This window comes from Nilaparvata lugens, chromosome 6 (genome assembly GCF_014356525.2).
Source record: "Nilaparvata lugens isolate BPH chromosome 6, ASM1435652v1, whole genome shotgun sequence".
NCBI classification, from domain to species: Eukaryota; Metazoa; Arthropoda; class Insecta; order Hemiptera; family Delphacidae; genus Nilaparvata; species Nilaparvata lugens.
In genome coordinates this window covers 41,373,011-41,396,694 of record NC_052509.1, presented here as the reverse complement: position 1 = coordinate 41,396,694, position 23,684 = coordinate 41,373,011, and the positions used below count along the sequence as shown (strand labels likewise).

At 32.6% G+C, this 23,684-nt stretch overlaps 1 protein-coding gene across 5 annotated transcripts in view; it reads left to right on the top strand.

The window, feature by feature from the left end:
• Positions 1-23,171, top strand: part of LOC111052837 (PAN2-PAN3 deadenylation complex subunit PAN3) — a 50,005-nt gene extending 26,834 nt beyond the window's left edge. For 4 of the 5 annotated variants that reach the window (XM_039430816.1, XM_039430817.1, XM_039430818.1 and 1 more), the window contains 6 exons: positions 122-287; positions 12,372-12,594; positions 14,411-14,550; positions 15,877-16,065; positions 17,998-18,160; positions 19,289-22,276. In XM_039430816.1, the coding sequence (XP_039286750.1) occupies positions 122-287; positions 12,372-12,594; positions 14,411-14,550; positions 15,877-16,065; positions 17,998-18,160; positions 19,289-19,429 (1,022 nt within the window). In that variant the 3' untranslated portion in view covers positions 19,430-22,276. Of the gene's footprint in view, positions 1-121; positions 288-12,371; positions 12,595-14,410; positions 14,551-15,876; positions 16,066-17,997; positions 18,161-19,288 lie in introns of all 5 variants that reach the window. The other variant, XM_039430814.1, reaches the window with a different exon arrangement.
• The last annotated feature ends 513 nt before the right edge of the window (positions 23,172-23,684 follow it).

Here is a 23,684-nt window from a genome sequence, read left to right as displayed (position 1 = left end):
GTTCCAAATTTCGTGAGAATCGTTAGAGCCGTTTTCGAGATCCGGTCACGTACAGATATCTAAACAGAAATTGCTCATTCAATATTATAGGATATCATAATTAAAAATATTTTATTTTCAGCCCTGGTTTTCGTGTACGACTATCATCCTGATTCGGGAACTTTGCTTGCGCGACATTTTTCGCAGTCGGAGCCTCTGAACGGCTACGCCGACCCCTTCTCGTCCAATCCCAACGCACCTCGGCCATACAGTCATCAGAAGAATGCTCTCCTCAGACAGCAACACAGGTACTAATCTCCTTCTGCACCAACACAGGTAGGATGGTAACAAAGTTATCAACTCAAATTATGTATTCAATTCAACTTTTTACTGCTAAATAGATGAGTATCCTGTCTATACTGATTTGAGTAATTGTTAATGATTCTTTACTAATTACAAAAAATGCCTTTGCTATACTTAATTTCTACAAAACCTAAGTTTCAATGCTCATTGCATCACTGTCAGTTAAATGTTCACTTTTATGCTATGAGTAGGCCTATCATGTGATGACATAGTTTTAGAGATTTTTCGTTAAAATATTATGAGTAAAAGTCGTTTAGGGCAGTAATAGAGAGTTTTTTTATGCTTTGATTTGATTAATATGAATATCGGGGCACCGAGCTTCGCTTGTTATTTTTACTTTCCTTGCCCTATTACCATAGGTAAGGAAAGTATTGCTTTCCGAAAAAAATTAAGGTACCCCAATTTCTAAATTTCTATACGTTTCAAGGTCCCCTGAGTCCAAAAAACTGGTTTTTGGGTATTGGTCTGTATGTGTGTGTGTGTGTGTATGACTGTATGTGCGTCTGTGTACACGATATCTCATCTCCCAATGAACGGAATGACTTGAAATTTGGAACTTAAGGTCCTTTCACTATAAGGATCCGACACGAACAATTTGGATCAAATGCAATTCAAGATGGCGGCTAAAATGGCGAAAATGTTGTCAAAAACAGGGTTTTTCGTGATGTTCTCGGAAACAGCTTCAACGATTTTGATCAAATTCATACCTAAAATAGTCATCGATAAGCTCTATTAACTGCCACAAGTCCCATATCTGTAAAAATTTCAGGAGCTCCGCCCCATCAATGCAGATAGATTCCCAATTATCAGGCTTCAGATACAATTGAAACAAAATAAATCAAGTGGAGTAGATTGAGCATGAAAATCTCTACAATTAATGTTCAGTAACATTTTCACCTAAAATTGAAAATAAGCTTTAAACTCGAGAAAATGTGATTATTAAATTGCAAATTATTGTTGATTCTATTAAATCATTCACTATGAAGAGATAGCAGACCTCATGTGTGTCTCCAGTGCTATTGCCCTGTCACCAGCTGGCTCAAATCTTTGAATAGTAGACTTGAGATGCGCGGGAACACTAGCGTCAGGTGATCAATTTTCATAACGGCAAGGAAAGTTGTGTGAGTGCGCCACACCAGATTTTTATTTTTTGATAAACAGAACACAATTCTCTAAAATGATCGTGTTTATATTTTACAGCTGGCTATAAGTCAGCTTATGAATTTCGGGGATGCGATATTTTGATTTCCCACAGAATCACTCGCTCACTTTTTACTATCCAAAGACGACAAAAGTCTCAGCTGTTTCAGCTAAGGATGAATAATCCTTTTAATGAGACCTAGTGCAATCGAATTTTAGTAAAAAAAAATTCCATATTTATTCGTATGGCTTTTGTTGGTGGGGAGTCCCTTGCGGGAAGGTCCCACCGCCTGAATATAAATTTTAAGCCGTCAATGGTTTATATCATAAACCTACTATGTTCCAAATTTCGTGAGAATCTTTAGAGCCGTTTTCGAGATCCGTTGACCATAAATAACCATATGGTAAATAAATAAATAACCAGATATAAAAATACAGAAATTTCTCGCTTAATATAATAGGATTTGATCATAGTAAATGCAAATTGGTGAGGCGGGTGATGGTGGCACCATCTCTAAGTGAGATTGGTAAATTTCAAGCTTTAAATTGCATGTTATTCTAAATATTGGAGATGTGTCAATCATATGACAATTAAACAATCAGGTCTTATTTATGTTTTAGAGAAAAACAAACAATACTCGTCACTTGTACAATTACAACAGTTTAGTGAAGGCTTGAGTTAGTGCTTGAAATGTTGATGTCCATTCCAAATTATTCAGTCAGAATAAAATGTATGACTGAATTTAGAAAATCTTGAAAAAATATGTTTAATGTTATAATTTATTTATTTTATTTTATTCATTCTTATGGCTTTTATCGGCAGAGAGATCCTTTTGGATGTTCTGCCTTGCCGTATTAACCAATGTCATTTCCTATCAACACTCAAGTTTATAGGTTATATATTGATTGGGTTCTTAATGTTTTCTCACTAAAATGGTATGAAAAATATGAAAATGTTTTATTGGCAGAAATATAAAATTACAACATCTTAGAAATACATAGTAAAAGCAATACAAATTTTACAACATGAGAAAATGCTATTACAAAATAAAATGCAATGCCAATTGAGTATTTGCATCTCGAGTAGGGATGGGTATCGATACATCGATGTTTCAACATCAAACATCGATGTTTTTCACTTATCGATGGTTTTACCTACACATCGGTCATCCGATGTTTTTCCCAACTAAAAAGTAAAAACAATTCTAATTTTTTAATTTGATACAAGCTTTTTTTTATTTTTTTGTTTGAAGAGGATTATCTTGAGAGCAATAAGCAATAGTAACAGAATTATAATCATTATCTTTATCATATTTAGTGTAGTATTCTGTTTAGTGTTTTTCGTGAATATAGATCACTCTTGTGAAAGTTCTCGCATAAGTTTTGATTTCCTGCAGATTGCTATTCTTATTTTTCAATCAGGCTCTCTGTATTTTTATGTGAGACTGTTGGATACTCCTGAAGATTTACATTACTTCTGTGGTCCGTGTCAAGGTTAGATTGTTAGTTATTTAGAATTGAATAAGAGGTCGGATTCTTCGTTTCTTAGGAAGAAAGAGCTTTTTCTTACTACAATTATTCCTCAACATGTGTTTAACACTAATTAATCTAGCTCTGGAAAAGAGGTCCTCGTATTGTAAGGAGTGCAGATATCAATATAAAAAACTTAATCCATTTCCATTTCCTAAAAAATCTATCAGGTATTGAATGAATACGATATGAGTATCAATGATTGCTAAAATTAGCTTTGGGTGAAATTTCAAGACCGAATCCTCAAGGATATCCCGAGAGGTTTCAGACTAGACCATGAAAATGACAAATCTTGTGAACTAGAGTGGATGTATCTTTCTAGTCACAACCTGACTTCAATTATTCGAAAGACTGTTACTTGAATATCACAAGTCCAAAATTGCTGTGATTCCAGTTAGTAACTGTTAAAATATTGGAACAATAGCTCCAGATAAAATTGTAGTCACTTTAGAAGCTCCTTTTTTGCTCTACAATCTGAGATCAGGTAGAGCGCTCTATCTCATATTCCAGATACACCTGACAACAATGCTCCTTGTATTGAGAAAAATATCTACAATTTCCGGATTTTTTTCAACAATCAAATCTCACTTTAAGAACATATTTTTCCATGAATTGCTTACAGCAGATGAAATAGAAAATTCTATTGTACATTTCAAGATCATGTAATAATTTTTATAATAAGGGGTTACCGAGATACCTATGTAAGCTATCTTTGAATATAGAAATTGGCCATTTTTTATGTATTGAATATGGGCTTAAGTACCTACACTCAACAATAAATTTTCTATTTTTTGGCCAAATTTGACTGTTGATGCATGATTTTGAACCGCCTCGGCGAGCCGAGAAGAATGAAGTGTAGTACGATGAAATCTGAGCATTGTATCAAAAGTAAATTATAAGTGTTTGAAATTTTGATTTTTGAGGTGTCATTAACCGTGCCTCTACTAGGAAATACTGAAATGAAGTGCATCTATCGGGTGATTCTTACCCATGAACTTATGTCATTGTGCGAAATATCAATGTGAGGTGATGATGGTTGAAGCTGAAAATTAGGTGTTTTTCACAATACAAGGAGCATTGTTGTCAGGTGTACCTGGAAATCTATATGACATAAAGCGCTCTACCTGATCTCAGATTGTATAGCACAAAAATACGCCTAGAGGGATTTTGAAATATACATCTAAATTGTAACAATCGGAATATATTGTTGATCAAAAACTAAAATTCATCAAAATTGATTTTTTCTTCAAATTTTAATCATTTTTGAAAAATAATAACTAAGTACTCATTGGAGATAGAGAGTTCCGAGTGATCTCATTTTTTCAGAATTTTATAATCTGGGAGAGATTTGGCAGAAATAGCTGAAAACTGGAAAATGAGCCGAAAATACGAGATTTTTGGGCTATCCTGTATCTAGCACAAGGAAATCTTGCATGAAGAAATTGGTTCTGGACTCCTCTTATGTACCCAAATAATATATTAAAAAATCAGAACTGCAATATAAATTGCAAGCACACCCCCTTTTTTATGTCTATATTGACTGGACTAATAGTATCATCCATAAAAACGTAGGTTTACTGTTAGATGTTTTTCACTTATCGATGTTAGGATGAAAAAACATCGATGTTTTGTCTTTCGATACCCATCCCTAATCTCGAGGTACTAAACCTGTTTGAGATGGTGATATAAAATTGATTACAAAACTAGGGCTAAAATGTTGTTACTGAGGCTGACAGTCGCATATGAAGTGACACATATTACATAATAGTATCGATGATTTATCAATTTTAGCTTCGAAGTATATTGTACAATATTATGATATACAAGTCTACATGAGAATTCTAAAAAAGGTATCTATATTCTCACATTCCATTACAAATCTCTTGACATCTCTCAAAAACCTTGATCGTATCTTGCACTGCCTTATCTCCAAGGGCAGCAGGTTGTAGAACTTTGGAGCCAAATAAGAAAAAAAAATTCATGAAGTGACTTTTATTTGGTTTAGGTATACAAGCTTCGTATTTATTTCTCAAATTATTGTTTTTAAAATTAAAATACTCATTGCCATTAACGCTTCTATCAAAGAAGTTCCTGAGCACTTTGTAGACATATAAATTTTTCAATGGAAGTATAGCTAATTTTCTAAAGAGCGGTGCTGTTTGTTCCAACTTTGCCTTGAAGGAGATAATGCGAATGAAAGATTTCTGTAAAACAACTATACGCCTCAGGGTTACTGTGTATGCTCCTCCCCACAACGCTAGACCATATTCGAGTTTAGAATTTATCAAAGCATAGTATACAGACTAATAGAATGGAGTTACACACTGATCTTAAGAGATAGAATACTCTTATGTATTTCATGAGTTTCTGTTTCAAATAGTTTAGATGCTTTTTCCATGTGACTTTATTATCTAGTACTAGTCCCAAGTATTTGATTTCTTCGACTTGTTCAAGTTGGGGGCAATCACAGATAGTGGTTTCGGTACAAGATAGGCTATGATACCTCTGTGGCGTTGGAAAACGGATATATCTTGAGATACTAAAGATCATGAATTTTGTTTTGGGACTCATTATCATAAAATTGCTTGTAAACCACCATCTCAGCCCTATTAAATCATGCTGCATGTCGATGTGTAATTTTTCTAATGTTTTGGCCCGATTGAAAAGAGCGGTGTCATCTGCAAAGGCAGTAAGTTCCCCCTTGAATGACCCATTGCATAGTTTATTTACGTAGATGGGAAACAAACCAGAACTGAGACTCAGGTTAAATAGGTATACTAAAATATCTTCAATATTAGGTAAAACTAAAACTAAAACTAATATTAGGTTAAAATAACAGGTGTTACATGGTCGAATCCAGGAGCTTTTCGATTGCTGAGTGAATTTACTAAATTTCTAATCTCTTGGACTGATGTTGGGTGGAAAAAAATGCTATCGCTTATTAAAGTTTTCATGAAAATTTTGGAGTTTGTGTTATTATTTTGAGGTTGAGAAGGAATATCTAACATTATCTCATCTCTAAGACCTCCAATAGAAAAAAAAATATTAAATATGTTAGAGGTTAATGCTGGATCGTCAACAATTTTTCCATTTTTGTCTTTCAATGAAATATTCTGGTTGTGATTTTTCTCTGTTCCAATTACATGATTCATTGTCTGCCATTGTTTTTTGCATTCATTTTATTGCTCTCAAACAATCTTCTGTAGTACAAGTTTCTTGTTTATTCAATCTCAGATCATGAAGCATTTTTAAAAACATTATATTCCAATTTAATCTCTAGATTTCCAGGATGCCTCAAACATTTTTTATAGAGAGAGTTCTTTCTTTCGATTTGGTTTAAGAGAATGTCGTTCGTCCAAGGCTTCAATTTCGTTTTGAATTTTGTTTTTGAAATAAACTGAGCTGATTCCATACATGAGAAAAGTTTATTTAAGAAAATTTCAAACCCCATAGAAACGTCACCCCCAAAAACGTCATTCCAATTGGTTTCTCGGTGTAGACGTGAAAGAAGAGTAAAGTTATATGATGTTTTTTCAGTTTTGTTTGTTTTCGGTTTCCCTAATTTGTAATCAAAATATGCAGAAATCATTCTATGATCGGTAATATTACTGTCAATTATAAAGCAGTTTATTCCATAGGTGGAGCCTATTTTCTGTCTTGAGAAAATGTGATCGATACATGCATTGGATTTATTGAATGATCGAGTGGGAAAATGTATGTATGATAAGAGCCCATGAATTGACATAATAATTTTATAATCGTCTGAGATTGGCTTTAACAAATATTAAGGTCGCCGGCTACGATAAGGTTTGCACTTTTAATCATTTCAAGGAAAGGATTTAATTCTTCGTTGAACGAATTTATCGTGAACTCTAGCAGTCTATAGATAGCAACAATTTCTAGAGATACACTTTTTTCTATTCTGATTTGAACCCTAACAATATCGGCAGAAAGGAAGTTATCAACAGATATACTATTACTAGACAAAGATTCGGAAACAAATACATTATTCCGACAGCTCTTATTCTGGACTACAATTTTGCACTTCCACTTCCTGAGTTTCTATTTTATGAAGTTTAAAATCAAAAAACTATTTTCAAACACAAAATCACATTTGAAAAGCAAACAAATATAAAAATTTTAATGATAATATTGAACTGAAAATTTCACATTACAATTTTTTACATGGCAACCAAAATTTTTAATGTGAAGTCAGGTTATGATAACATTTAAATGTAAACAAACAGGAAGCAGACGAACTGTTTGAACTTTTTTTATTGCTTGAAATTTACCAATTTCACTCATAGATGGAGCATCACCTGCCTCTGCAATTTGCGATTACAGTACTAGTACTTAACATGATTTGATCAATACAGTACAGGGTTTTAATATCAGCCATTGTTTGTGAAATTGGAGTTTAAAAGACTTTCAAGTGCTAACTTCAATTTAAAACAGTTATCCAGTTGACCGTTGAATTGGAATGCAGAGAATTCTAATTGTGAACTATTCCATATTTTTCCTAAATCGATTTATACAATAATTATTACTAGCTTCAATTAAAAATGTTGAATTTGTGTGTATCTGTTCTGATTTCTTATTAAATGTGTATGATTTGTTGTAGCAATTCAATGCTGTCGAAGAGAACAAATCTGTGCTATGTTATTCAATTAATCGTGTACAGTAGAACCTCAATAACCTGGACCAACTCCGAGTTGGCGAAAATCCGGGTTAACCGGAGATTGGTTAAAAACTTGAAGGAAAAGGACACTCTTACCATAGTAATATATTTCTTCTTGTTAAGAATACACAGTATATTTTTCTATTACATAGGTTCCACAACTAAAACTTATTTCTAATTGTTACGAATTACAGCATTTAATTTGGATTTTCGTTTAGTGATAATAATTTTTTTAAATTATTGTAGAACTGAGAGAATTAGAGGAGGTTCCTGTATACTTGCAAGACATGATATGGACTGTGAATCAACCAAAGAGTTTGAAAAATTTAGTATAGAGCAATCTTTCGAGTGTTGTGGTGCTAAAATAACTGGAGATATGAACATCATTTTTATAAATATTTATAGATCACCTATCAACTCAAAAATATCATTGAATCTCTTTTTTACACAGCTCAATAAGTTGTTAGAATTTTGTAGTAGAAAATTTCCAAAGTATAAACGAATTCTTTCTGTAGATTTTAATATAGACGTACTGAAAGATACAGTATCCCGGTCTAGATTGGTTGATTTACTTAACTCATATAACTTGCACTTACATATCACCGACGCGACTAGACTTGCACCTGGCTCTCAAACGTGTATTGACAATATAGCTTCCGATTTTTCTCTGGACCAATGCAATGCATAATTTATTAACACAAATCTGTCGGACCATACGACACAGATAATAAATATTCCAAAAAAACTACTGGCACACGGTAAAGATAATAAATCAACCAAGGAAAATAAAAAGAAAGTAACTAAAACAATCAGAGTATTTTTAGAAATGAATGTTAACAACTTATCAAAATTTTATCAAGTGAAAACTGGGATTCCCTTTTTCATATGAGCAGAATGATCTCAGATTCAAATGTATTGAACAATAAATTCCACACAATGACACATTTATACTTGGAGCAATCATTTCCGCGTTAAATTATAACAAGCCATAAATCAAGCAATAATACTGATAGAGGCTGGATTACTTTAGGTATTCGTACATCGTGTGCCAGAGCTAGGAATTACACTCTCAATCCAGATTACTTGACTGTCCTGAACTCAGAGCATATGTGAGACAGTACAAGAAAATTCTAAATAGGTGCATTAGACAGGCTGAAATATTATACAATAGTAACAGAATACGTCAGGCTGATAACAAAACAAAAAATGGCTTAGAAAATAGTTAAACAAGAGACACATGAGGGAGGGAAAGAGTTGGAATTGTCAAAGGTATTCAATGATGCTCCAATTGAATCTACATTAAATTCATTCAATCAATTTTTTCAAACATTTGCGACCCATTGAAGTTAAATACAGACATGGAAACTGCTTTCGTACTGTAATAGGCAACAAAAAACAAACAGCATTTTAGTTTCATTTGCTCAGGTGACGGAACATGAGATATTTACCTTAATAAAGAAAATGAAAGCATCCAGAGCACCTGGCTGGGATGAGTTTCCCCCTTTCCTTTTTAAAAAAATGTGCTATCCAAATGATTAAACCTTCAACTTTTCTAATTAAATAATCTTTTAAGCATGGTGTGTTCCCTGACATTTTAAAATACAGTAATGTGTTCCCTTTCTTAAAAAAAGGAGATCCCAATGATCTGAGTAATTATAGACCAGTTGCAATACTGTCTGTATTCTCAAAGATATATGAGATGGCGGTTGTGTCTAGGTTGACTGCTCATTTCGAGAATAATGGATTATTGGTTGAAGACCAGTTTGGATTTCGTAAAAAGAAGGACATTTCTGGAGCAATCTATGATTTTGTCAAATATATGTCACTTGCAATTGATCGATCATGCTGCTGGCATATTCTGCGAGTTTTCAAAAGCTTTTGACTGTGTAAATCATGAAATCCTGCTAGAAAAATTGAGCTTTTATGGAATAGCAGGCACAGCTCTAAGATGGCTCCGCTCCTATCTTCCCGACAGGAAGCAATGTGTGAGAGATCCATCTTCTGCAAAATGCTCTTCATTTACCAGGGTCCCAAATGGAGTACCACAAGGATCTGTCCTCGGACCTTTGCTCTTTTTGTTGTACATTAATGATTTACCTAAGGCAACAACCAATTCAAAGTTAATTATGTATGCGGATGACACAACTTGTATAGCATCAAACGCTGATCAGATCACATTGATAACTCAATTAAAGAATACACTTATAGAAATCAACGAGTGGTTTAAAGTGAATGGACTTTCCTTAAATTGCAGTAAAACACACCTTATACAATTTCGTTACATACTCAATCAAACGAGAATAGACGAGACTCACCTTTCAACCATTAGAAATAGCTTAATACTCTCCTCCTCAACTAAATTCTTGGGACTTGTAATCGACCAGATTTTTTCCTGGAAGGAGCACATTAAGAGCTTGATGAAAAAATTGAATCAAGCCTATTTTGCAATTTCAGCTCTTTCCAACTCACTCGATAGAAACACATTATTGACCATATTATGCAGTCTATTATGCATATGATTACTCCCACTTGAGCTACGGCACAATATTTTGGGGTAATTCTCTAGACAGCCGTAGAATTTTCATCATGCAGAAAAAGATATTGAGAGTTATCTGTAGACTGAGATCAAGGGATTCATGTAAAGCATTTTTCAAAGACCTTAACATACTCACACTTCCTTCCATTTACATTTACCAGCTAGTAGTTTTTGTTAAAGTAAATATCAATAAGTTCCAATTTTGTACAGATAATCATAAAAATAATACTCGAAATAGAAATATTATTGCATTTCAAATCCATAGAAATGTAGCTTTTGAAAAAACTCCATTTTATTCAGGAATGAGACTATAATAGGCTGCCAACAGACATTCGAAACATTGAATCAGTCATTTTATTCAAACAGGCAATCAAAAAAATGTTATTAGAGAAAAGCCTATACGCAATCTCAGAATTTTATTCACAAGAAAATTGATTTTTTTATATATAATATATATCATTACCATCCTTAATGATATTTGACACTTGATACCTGAATAAATATTTTATTATTTTGATTGTATGTATTATAGTATTAGGATTAGTATTAGTACTGACAAGTTACAAGCCAAATGGGATTATTCCCAAAATTGATGTAATGTAATGATTATTAATAAAGATAAAAAATAAGTACTTTTACACTTGCATAAAAATAATTTTTACACTTCACAATTCGTACACAAGGCTAACCTAAAAATGTGTTATCCACAGTTAATTGTTAGAAAAAATGTTGTCTGGGAAGGAATTGGTGTCGTGGTCGCGCTGATAAGATAAGGTAGAATCCATGCGCCTGCTACTCCCTTTGTTTAAAGAGTGACCACTTTAAAGCACTGACCACACCAACGTCTGCTAGAGGTAGCGAGCTCGCTCCCGCGGTGGTAGTTCAGGCCACACCAAAAAACGTCCGCTAGCGGTAGTTTGGTTTGTTGTTTTGATGAGTGCGGTTCTCTAGTAGTGGAGAAAATCTCGTCCCACTCTATATATTTTCTCGTATCATCTTTATAGTTGTCGCTTTTAAAATCCCATAATATTGGTTGTTTCCTCAATTCTTCAATTAGGCTCTCCATTGAAAATTAATGTATTATTGGAAGACAACACGAGATGACAGCAGCTCAATTTCAACTCTAACACAAAATGTTGCGTCGCTGTAGACATGCGAATGACTCATTGTAGCGTGTGATTCTCGGTATCCTGCGCATGCGCTACCGAAGGCAAACTTTTAAAACTCGCTTTCCATGTTATTCAATTGTGCAGGCCAGACTGAGCTCGCTACCTCGGCGGTAGTACCACCAGCAGACGTTTCAAAAGTTGGCCTGGCACGGCGAAGTGTAACTACCGCCGAGGTACTCCCTCTGCGGGAGCGAGCTCGGTGTGGCCTGCTCGATTTAATAACATGGAAAGCGAGTTTTTTAACTCGCTACCGCCGCGGGAGCGAGTTTGGTGTGGCCTGCGCTTAAGAGCCGAACTCCTATGATTATAATTTATGAGTTTAAAAAGCATAGTTTCCTCCTGGTGGTTAGGAACCCACCTAAAGCTGTAGATCCACTAATCACTCATCATCATTCACACGCACAAGCCTAGAGCTCATTTTTTGAGCATCATCCTTAACAAAAAAATTGAAAATTCTTCCGCTCCAAAAATCGATCCAGTTCAAGCCCGGGCGACTCCTATCATACAGCGTTCCGATTCCACTCCGATCCAATCACGGTAGACGACAGCCTAGAATGGTGCATGCCACACATGTCCGTCATGTGATCTGTCCCACCACCAGCCATCCACCTCACACTTTACTTAGTGTCATTATTAGTGTTTCACTCAGTGTCATTATCGTACATAAGTGGGATCGGAACGCTGCATGATAAGTGTGGCCCGGACTTTTCTTGGCTCCCGGTTTAACGGATTTCTATTGTAATTTGAATTTAGATAATATTTGAACTGTTACTAACTCCGATTTAGAATTTATGTGTTTCTGTTCTGATTTATAATTCGCTGAGTGTGGTTTTCAGTAGCACTTCAAAGTATTTGAAATAACAAGCTATGTTATCCAGTTGAACGTGTATAAGGGAATAGGAATTGAAAACTTTTGCATTTGCATTTTGCTGTTGCCAGTGTTTGTGATGTGTTGAGTGAGTGTTGTGTGTTGTAGCAATTCGATGCTGTCGGAAGGAACGATGTGGAGCTACGTGATCCAGCTGACGGGGGCGTTGCGGGTGATCCACGCGGCCGGCCTGGCCTGTCGCTCGCTTGACCCCTCCAAGGTGCTGCTCACTGCGCGCTCACGGATACGCATCAGCTGTTGCGGCATATCCGATGTCCTCACCTTCGACCCCAACGCTGCCAATCCACTCGCGTTGATGCCACATTACCAGGTAACAACTCAACTCAGCCTGCTTTCTGCGGGCTTCCTTACTCTATCACAAACACCCCCCTCGCACCTTTCGGGGACCAGGTAACAAGTTAACGTAATAGACAACTCTTATTGCTTGCCTCAAACACCCCCTCGGACCTCGGACCTTTCGGGGACGCAACTCTGGTACATTGTCGTTTATCCTTAAGTTGCATTGCCACATATCAGTGAAATTTTTCCGTATAGTGAAAATTGTATTCTCATGAGTTCTAATGAGACTATTCAAACTTAGTACGACCATGCTTGTTTGAAGTGTCCTATTAAAAATCATGGGAATGATATTTGAACTGTACTGGACACGTTCACTGATATGTGGGAATCCAGCTGTATGGATTGAAAGCCTTCCTGGCTATTCTCTCCATTTCTCTGCACCATGAAGTTTATTTGTAGTAGAATAGCTTTATAGCGTTTTTATTGTCTCCTAAAAATTTTGTATTGTTAAATCTCTTATATGTTTGTGTAATAATGATGAATCATTCTTTTAATGGAGGGCTGACAGAATTTCATGATGCTGGAGAAGAGGCATGTCAGTGGCTCCACAACTTACTAGATACTATTAGTATTTAACATATTGAGTGTAAAATTATGTTTTTTCTAACTTTGGCCTATGAATGCATATGCATATTATATATATTCTTTTAATGAATATTTTTCGACCAACTTTTCGTGTCTCTGTATTTGCTTCAAATACGAGATTTATTACACTTCCAATATTAGAAGAATACTGAGTAAATTTTGATAAGTATTAGAATAGAAAATGCGATGAGTAGAAAATATTATTGTAATCAACTAACAAGAGATAATATAAAGATGTAAACCTGCTAATGTTGTTTTATTCAACAACAATAGTTGACTATTGCGAATAATTAATATAATATTTATTAAAAAATATTATAGTAGTTATTATTACTACTATAATAATAGTAGTAGTAATTATTACTATATATTATAACTATTATATTAGTTATAATACAATAACTAATATAACTAATATCGCCCTAACTAATAGTTTCCCATATCAGTGGGAAACTCTATTTTAGAGTTTCTATCTAACTCTGTAGATATTTCTTGGAAGGTTTGTTATTTAGTACTAAATTATTTCAAAAAAGTGTAACGAGTTTATTGATGTAATAATAGGGTTATTCCTTATCCATTCAACGACGGTTCAAGTGATGTACAAACTATAAAAACCGTCGGTTTTTCTATTCTAATATTTTAACAAATATATAATAATAATAAGGTGATTTAGTATTTTAATTTCGATTATTTTATATTTTTAGTCTTTTTTGATGGTATTGTTGAAATTTTTTTGGACGATGGTAGTACGGGCCATTTTATACTGTTATATCATGTAATGTAATTTTATGAAGAATTATCATGGATGCTCTATACGATAAGTGTATTGAACCTATTTTATCAATAACTTAGCATAATAGTTAAGGCTTTATTGAGTCTTATTACTTTCAATTAAATTAAATATCAACTACATCTGCTCCTAAACCATTTACTAAGAAAAAATATTAAAGCTAATTATTTTTTAGAGAAGGATTATCTAAATAATTGATAATGATGATGCATGTATTTATTTATGTATTCAAGTTGATGATTAGACTAAATTGTTTCATTTGTTTGTTTTCATTTCAGATGTGTAATAAATTTAAATGGAATCTATTAAAAACCTTCTATTTTGTTTACTTCAACCACTTCACATGTTGAAGAAAATGGAAAAAAATTAATTCTCAAATTAGTATCATCGTATTTTCGTGTTTCTCTTACAGCAAGAAGACTTGACTGCCCTAGGAAAATTAATTCTAGCCTTATCGTGTCGTTCTCTAATGGCTGTGCAAAGAGAAAATCTTCAAACGTCGCTGGATCTCATGGGTCGCTCCTACTCCAATGATTTAAAACATCTAATAATGTCAGTAACTATATCGGTTAAGTCAATTGCTTGGAGATTCTGGTTAACTTGTTTATTTTCATAGTTTATTACGGTTGAATGTTCATGGTCATTGAGAAATAACTTCAGTATTTCAGTCTTTGATGGAGTATTTTACCAATATTGGATTTCTCAATTCGTTGATGCATCTGCGTCTTGATGAGAATCGTAGATATCTACATTACTACTTCATACATTCAATTCAGTTTTAATTTTAATTTATACTAAACTAATTTCCATGTATATTAGAGTTGAGTGTTCATCATTGAGAAAATCTAGTTAGTAACTCAACCCCACAAACTATAGATTCCACTATCTAGTTGATCACAAACAAAGATAATTTATTATTGTTTAGTTGAATTTCTGTTGCATTCTATGTCATTGACAGAAGCATTCAGAAAAGTTAGAATGTAAAGGTGCGTACAGATTTACGTTTCTGTAAAAACACAGATATAGTCAGCTGATTAAAAGTGAATTGCTCATGTTCGCGGCGTGTATATCTGTACGCACCTTAACAATAATAGGAATTCTTAGTGAGTTTTGCTGTATTTACTACTGAATAAAAGGTAAGTGGCATTATTTGAAATAACCGTTTGCTAATGAGAAGGAAATGCAGTCGTTGAGACTTGATAACACGTTCAATTCGACTCAAAGCATCACAATATTCTAAGTAACATAGGCATAATCGTTGTTAATTTGTGATTTATTTTAGAAGATTTTATATACGATTGGCGTATGATATTGGTTTGATTTGTATAAACAATGGTTGGTAGATTAGTCCCTTTTTGAAAATCAATGTTATAAAAAGAGAATTCTATAACATAGTTGAGCCGCTGTATGAAACAGAAACATTATTTGAACGAGCAGCTAGGCATAACTGGAATGCATGTTGACTCTTTCATCGGCCCGAATCTTTATAATTAAGAAATGGTTCTTATTGAAGACGTATACTTAGTGCGATACTAGTAATGCTCTTTTCCTGATAAAATTATTATCTAGGCTATAACTATAATTCGAGAGTTATTACTTTTAATATGAAGAGGAGAAACCAGTTTCTCCTTCCACAGTTTGTAGCATGAACAGAGTAGTGGAGAGGAGTAAACATATTGCGCACATTTGGATGCTGAGACAAAAATAGAGAGAATGCTGTTAGGTAGTGGGAGTGATTAGTGTAGTAAAATAGCATCGGGCCTCTCTGTCTTCGAGAAAGAGCCTTCTTCCACGTTTTTTTAACTTTTATCTTATCTGTAATTGATTGGCTAGAGTGAACCAGAACTTGGAATTAAATGTAGGTGGTGTTTGTTGCAGGTATCTATTGTCACAACAAAGACGTAGTATAGTTGATTTGATGCCAATGATCGGAGCTCGCTACTATTCGCAGTTGGACACAATACAGATGCACAACGACCAGCTGGAAAACGAATTGGCCAAGGAGATGGAAAACGGGCGCCTCATGCGGCTCATGGTCAAACTAGGAATCATCAATGAGCGACCTGAGTTAGTATAATTAACACACAATTATTCAGAAATTATTAATTTATTCTACTGTTGAGCAAGAATGAGAAGAAAGAATTGGAATCTATTCCAATTATTCTAACTTTTATTCAACTTTTTTTATTCTAACTTTTTGGAGTCCGGTCTTACATTACAATACGTCAAAAATGTCAATCAATAACGACAAATATTTATATACTCGAAGATTGAGCATTCACTCCTTGCTTTTTTCTTCAACTTTTATTTGATTTGTACTTGAGCTAGTCCAGACAATTCAGTTTATGAAAAAAGTCATTAACAGTAAAAACATTATAACAGTAAGAGTGTATAGTATTGGTCGGGAAATATTCCAATCCACAGATGGAAATAAATTGAAGATTCCCTTATATTCAAATGCTAATGAATATAATTGATGAAATAATTATTGAACGAAAATCCAAATTAAATGTTGTCATCCACTCCGAAGAATTCTGCTACTGCAAATATTGAAACTGAGATAACAGCTAGAAGAAAATTCTATGAGAGCTAGTATCCAAAAATTATTTGCCTGCCCGGGAATCGAACCTGGTACCTCCTAATTGCCGGTTTGGAATTGTCACCTGGTCATATGGGACATATATATGAATCATATATTTATCTCATATTGATCAGGATTTTAGAGTTTTAATTTAGAAAAGTTTAATGAACAATGTTTTTGTCTTTGAACAGTTTTTGTCATCGACAGAAAGATTGTTTATTTCATTTGTTATCAAAATTATTGTAGCTTCTCTTTTGTTTTTGATAACAAACGTGCTCGCTTGTGCGACTGATATAAATATGTATTTGAAATGGCTTCATGTTTGGCATTGACTGAGTATATTAATACCCAAAATTTTACTTGTGTGTGTGAGCTCGTTCGATAGGACTGTGAGTAAAGTCCGGCTGTTCTGGTGAAGGGGATAGATTTTGTTCTTGTTTTATTATACAGTTTTCCTGTCACAGTTCGGGCAGTTTAAAGAGAATTGTATTATTAGATAGGAAGGGATCTGAACCCACTTCATTAGATCAGTTTTTTATTTTTCATTAATAATTAACGTCGCGTTCAACCAGTGGATGCCAAATTGGGGGCCATTATCATAAAGGTAGGTGACTACTGAGTCATTGTTTTAATTTTTCCATAACCACAACAAATTTAATCTTCACTAGCAGCCAAGCGAGTAGCCCTTGAAAAATTCATCTGTTTATTATTTATTTCGTTATTTTCTAATTATAATTCTAATTTTGTACTAATAATTTATTGTTTTGTTTTAATTATCAAAAACCTGTACGATCATTTCTTGTTTTTCATTTTCCCACCCTTACATACTCGGTGAAGGCAGATCTTGCTTACATATTTGGTGGAGGTTTATCCTGCCGTCCACATAGTGCTTACAGAATGCTTTAACCAATCCATGACTACCAGACTATGACCAGAAGTAATTTCCAAGCACCTAGATGATAGTTTAAAGCCTTAAACTATAGGTGTAAGGATTATTTGATTGATTATATGTATATTGACGTGGTCTTATGTACATTGTATCTTCTAGCTGAACAAAATTAATTGATTGTCAAAATGTCAATCTCTGCTTAAACTATCTCTTCATCCATTCGGTCCATGAACAATTGGAATTTGCTATTCGCAATGAAATAAACAACTATGTTCTAGTTCTAGATGTGTATCTTTATCCTTAGCTTATTTTCTTCAATGTTTTTTTTCTATTACAAACTGCTTATTAATAATCACTTTTGAACACTTGAATTACTACATAGCAGTCAGATTTTTATAAATAAAAGCTATTAGCCTCTACTTGTTTGTGGTGCGCTTTCGGACACTAGACCCTTTCTCAACACTAGTTGACACTTCCATTGATTTATTCGTAAATATTTTATTCATTTGAGATTTATATTTATTTTCAGACTGAATCTGGATCCCACATGGGCTGAGACTGGTGATAGATATATGGTGAAGCTGTTCAGGGATTATCTGTTCCACCAGGTCACCGAAGATGGCAGACCCTGGCTGGATATGTCTCATATAGTTCATTGCCTCAACAAACTCGATTCAGGATCACAAGAGAAGGTACAGTATGTTGCATTATATTTTTAGCTAATAATAATAGTATCATACATATTTCTATTTATGTATTTTATTTATTCACAATGCAAATGACACTGATGTAATTAGTGTACTATGTACAATGTAATTACTTTTACATTGAAAGATAAAATAATAAGATAGTCCTTGTGCTATTTTTCTTCCAAATTTATAGGTGACAAGTCCAAGATAAGATTAGAATTCCACGTGTACAATTTTTATAAAATTTTCTACAAATTTTCTAAAATGATAAATCTACTGACTTAAGTAATGCTTTCCGACTTCGACAAATCTTTTAAGCGGCTCCTAGACGATCAGTATTATTGCACAATAATATACTAACTACTTATAACATCAAACCACACAAATTTAGTAAACACGTTATACCTGATACTGTAGAATACTGCGGACCGATGTTTTTAGTAGCTATTATATTATACAGTAATATTGAGCTTCTATTTAAGCATTAACCGTTTAGCTTTAGGTAAATATCTCAATATCACATTTATTTTCAAACCATTCGTACATGGTACATGGATCCATTGTAGCATAAAAAATAGAATTTTATAAAATATACATAATTTAGAAGGGAAACACAAACATATGAACTAACAAAACCAAGAGAAGGCCTAATGTTATTTAAAAATAAAAAAAACACAATTTATTCTCTATAGTTGAATTTATCAAATTAATGTTCAATGTTGATTCACTTCCGTGTGAATTGAGCGTAAGGCTACTTATAATTTTTATGTTTGTATACCTACCAACCATACTCAGATGCTGGATCAACATCTCTGTGGATACTTGTTACGTATTTTTTGGTAAATTAATTTGAATCAATATTGATTGTTAACCTCATTATTAAATGAAAATTCCTCCATCAAATAAAATCTAATTCGTTTCGATAATATGAGCGTGTCGATTTAAACAAAAATACGGGGTTTATTCATGACAGTTGATATTTTTGTTGATAATTAATTTTAATTAGATGTAATTATTAATTTATTCCATTTTTAAATTTATTGGAAGAACTTTCAACTGGATTACTCATATAATTGGATTTATCGTATCTGGAAGATCGAAGCTAGTTGATTGAATGTTGGTTTGCATTAGATCTGTCTGATGTCTCGAGACGAGCAGTGCATCCTGGTGGTGACATATGAAGAGCTGAAACACTGTCTGGAACAGTCATTCGATGAGATTGTGAGCGTGGCAGGCACCAGCAAGCCAGACCCTGACCAAGTCAACCCATAGTACAAGTGCTAACAGTATCTGTCCGACTAATTCAATTCGAAATAGATGTATTTTTATTGTTATATAGTATATTAATTTAATATACAGTTTAGACAAACTTCAACAACTATGTTATATTCGTCGACAACAGATTGATATTTTTTTTAACAAGGCCTACTTGTTATCCTATCAGAGTTCACAACAATCGGTTGGCCCACCTTCCGGCGGTGGCGCTAAGCAATTCTTGCAGTTGCGTATTTTGTGATATTAATTCTAATAATTTATATAAGCTGACTGCAATAAGGTTATAAGGATAGAAACAATCTTTCTACAGTGAAATTGTATCTAAGAAAGTGATTTAGGTGATTTTGGAGATGAATTGAATTCCCAGTTTTCAACTGACGTTATTTTATTATGCATTCAATACAGGATTTTACTTGTTCATAGTTTTCTCTACTTAAGGCAAGTGTTTTATATTGTCTTATAAACCAATAATTTTATTTATTTATGTAAATCAGTTTTAGAACAAAATTGAATTTTATTTCCACTTTTTATCCACACATTCTCATTACAATTATTACTTGGAAAATATTGTAGATTTTTTTCTTGAAACTGGTTCTTGACATTCTGCTTGTCATTTTATTACAATCATTATCATAATATCCTACCGATTGCATAACTCATGCCTATCTAAAGATTAAAGTATCATGAGATTAACTTACTTGCATTTCAAATCTTTTATATTTGAATTCGATTAATTATGATGATAATTATTTTTCTAAATGAACATTTACATTACAACACCATAGTGTTTCATATACATATAGTATGTATAGATATTTTACTAATAATTTCACATGACAAATTTTTAGGATAAGTAAATTAGTGATTGGTCGTTTATCCATTTTCATCAATTAAACACGTGAGATTTTCCTAAAGGTCAGCTCTCAGCTTTAATTTCTAATTAACTTTAATTATTGTATTCAAAAGAATGTTTGTTTTTATCTACTGCTTCATATCTAAACATTAACACTAAAGCAATACATCAGTCTAGTGATTAGATAGAATAGAAATGTTACTTTTCTAAACGATATACTTGGAGTGAAAAAACTGTAGCATATTCAATGTTTCAACAGTCTTCCTTTTTGCTCTGTAGAGAAAGTAAGTTAGTACATCTTTTGAAAATGTTCTGCATGAAGTTTTCTGTCCATTCTTGTTCAGAAATTAGCTATTGGACAATAATATAATTCGGTGACTTTGATTTTTCCGCATATGAAAATATAAATTATTATTGGAAATATTTTGTTAAATATTGATAAATTTCTGAATTTTACACAGTTGTTTCTGTAGGAAAATTAGAGAAAAAAATAATAAAACGTTATCAATGACATTTTCATTTATAGGTTCTTTTATATGATATTATCAGGTGTATTAAGCAGTGGAATGCTATGCAGTAATAGAAATCTATTCTATTCAAGTCAGTGTTAGATGTATTTTTTAGTTTTAAAATGTTCTGCTAATTTATTACGAAACCCAATGCTTGATTTGAGTGTTCTATAATTTTCATAACAAATGTTTTATAAGAATCATTGTTGATTTGTGACACTTATGATCTTTAATTTACTTTTTTTATAAGTCTCGAAGAGTTATAAAATTCTACGTTGAAACTTTTTTTACCCATGCTCATTATCTAATTGAATTCCTTACCAATTGATGCTACAAAATCTTATTTTTATCATTTACCAATTTCATCACTTGCATGATCCGATTGGTGATAATGTATTTTTCGTATTTCAATTGGTAATATTTTATTGTACTTATACTTTTTTAAAGTTAGCTAATTTTCAGGCATTCACTATTCTCGAGACTAGTAGGTTGTGAAAGTTAATATTGTTAATTTATAGTAGTTTCATTTAAAATATTCCTTACGTAATTCAAATTTCAAATATTTATTTTCACTTGTTTTTTCTGAAGACTAATATTGGATGTAACAAAAATTGTAAAATGAGTTGAACCAATTTGAGTGGAAGATTTTAATGTGTTAAAAAGCAGTGATATTGTTATGAAAGATTGGTGACGACTTTCTAAATTGTTCTTCTTTTTTTACAAGAAATCTTGATTGCTTATTCATACTATGTATGAGATGTATTTTTTAAAAACAATTGAATAATTTAATTAAACAAGAATAATAGTGAAGTGTATGGTAAAGGACTGAGGTTTGACAGCGTGTCTAATACTAGTAGTTTTTTATTGAAACTATGAGTAATCTATCATTCCATGAATGGTTTCAGTTGAAACAACCGGGTAATTGAATTTTGAAGAAACATTCCGTGCTACTGAGATGATGAAATGAACTATGGTATTAATAGAAACGACAAATTATTTAGGAGATATTTTAAGCTGTTGTTGAAATTGCTCTGAAGGTTACGTCAATTTGAGCTTTGATTGTGCTATGTAGACTTGAGAATCTCAATCTGATTGATATTTCAATCATAGAATTATCATTTACAATTATGTTTAATTTGATTTGTAAGATTGTTGGAGAATCCTCTTAGCCTTTATAAGTCAATATAATCAATCAAATAGGAGGAATATTATTTTTTAAGAGTCTTTCCATTTAAAAATCATACGAATATATTGTTGAATTTCAACCCAAAAGTCAAATTCAATGACATATTATTTTGATTTTTGGTATAATTCTCCCTCAATATATATTTCATGTTTTAAACCGTCGACTTAGTCGAATCCTTTAACTAACTTATACTACGGAAAGATAATCCCTGTTTTTCTCATTCAAATGCTCTCTTTTGGAGTACTAGCTTGAATGTGCAGAACATAGCTTAACTTTCAATTAATCCCGAAATCGCATAACTTGTAACAAGAGTATTGCTGTTATTTTCCCTATGATTGTTTTCACAATGCATAATGTAATTTCAAAACTTGATAGTTGTTTCATTCCATATATATATTTTTTTCAATCATTCCATGATTTTTCAAGTCCAGTATTGTTGTTTTTATATATTTTTCATACTGAACTTATTGAAATTATTTATTGATATTCAATTTGCAAATTTTACAAGTTGTTAATTGATTACTGTTTGTTGTAGTTTAGTTTGTTATATCAATCTGTCCTAAACAATCAACATATTTAAAAAAATAATAACCTGTTTTTCAAGATGCATCATATAATTCCTGAGATTATGATATATTCAAGAGATACAGTTTTATCTTGAAAATCATTTTATGAACATCACCGTACCAAAAGCATTACATTTTAATTAAAACTCCAATTATTTATTATTGATCAAACTGAAAACGCATTGTTTTGATACAATAATTTATTGTTTCAATATCATTGATGAAGCATAGATTTGTTTGAAATAAAAAGTTGCCTGCCTGTTACAAATTTACAAAGATACATGGAGAGGCTTCACACTAATTTATCATTTTTCGTTCAAAAGTTTTTATAATTGTACATATAATACTGAAATAAATAAATATTCTGATATTATTTACAAAATATTTATCTATTTCATTCATTGAATATACTTTCCAACTTTATGTTTGCTGAGTTCTGTTTAATCACTTAATGCTTCACTTGAACGCGCACAGTTCGATTGTCATTAATTTTAGATTGATTGTTTACATTTACAAACAAGGCTCAAACCTGTACCTTGGGAAATTATTTATACAATTTATTCTCATATGTGATTAATTGTAAAATATTGTAAAAACGAAATATTAATAAAAATATTTTACCATATTTGTTTTTGTGACTTGCTTTATTGATACCCAATTTTTCTAATACTGTTGAGGCCATTTGAAATTGTATTCATTTTCTCATTGACTGCCAGATGGCAGGAGAGTTTCTATAATTTTATAATATCCATTATTCATCAATTTATCGTTCCAGGCACTGGATTGGAATTTTCCAACTAGGAATTACAGCAAGTCTGAATTTGCTAAATAAAGTTAAAATGCAGGACCACTCAATGGTATGAAAACTAAACAAGGAAAATTCACTCTTTATAATTGAGATTACCTTATTACAGAGGAGGAGACGCATACAAGTGACCAGTACTAACATACAGTTACCTGAATCACTGCAGAACCAAATACGGAGAATAGCAAACGGATTCCCACTTCCCATATTAAACTTAAAAATGTCATGAAGCGACAAAGTCGAGACTTATAAATTAAGTACTCAAAAATAATTGGGCAACAATCCGCAAACGATGCAGAACTCACCGTGATCGAACCGAATAGAGCTTAGTTA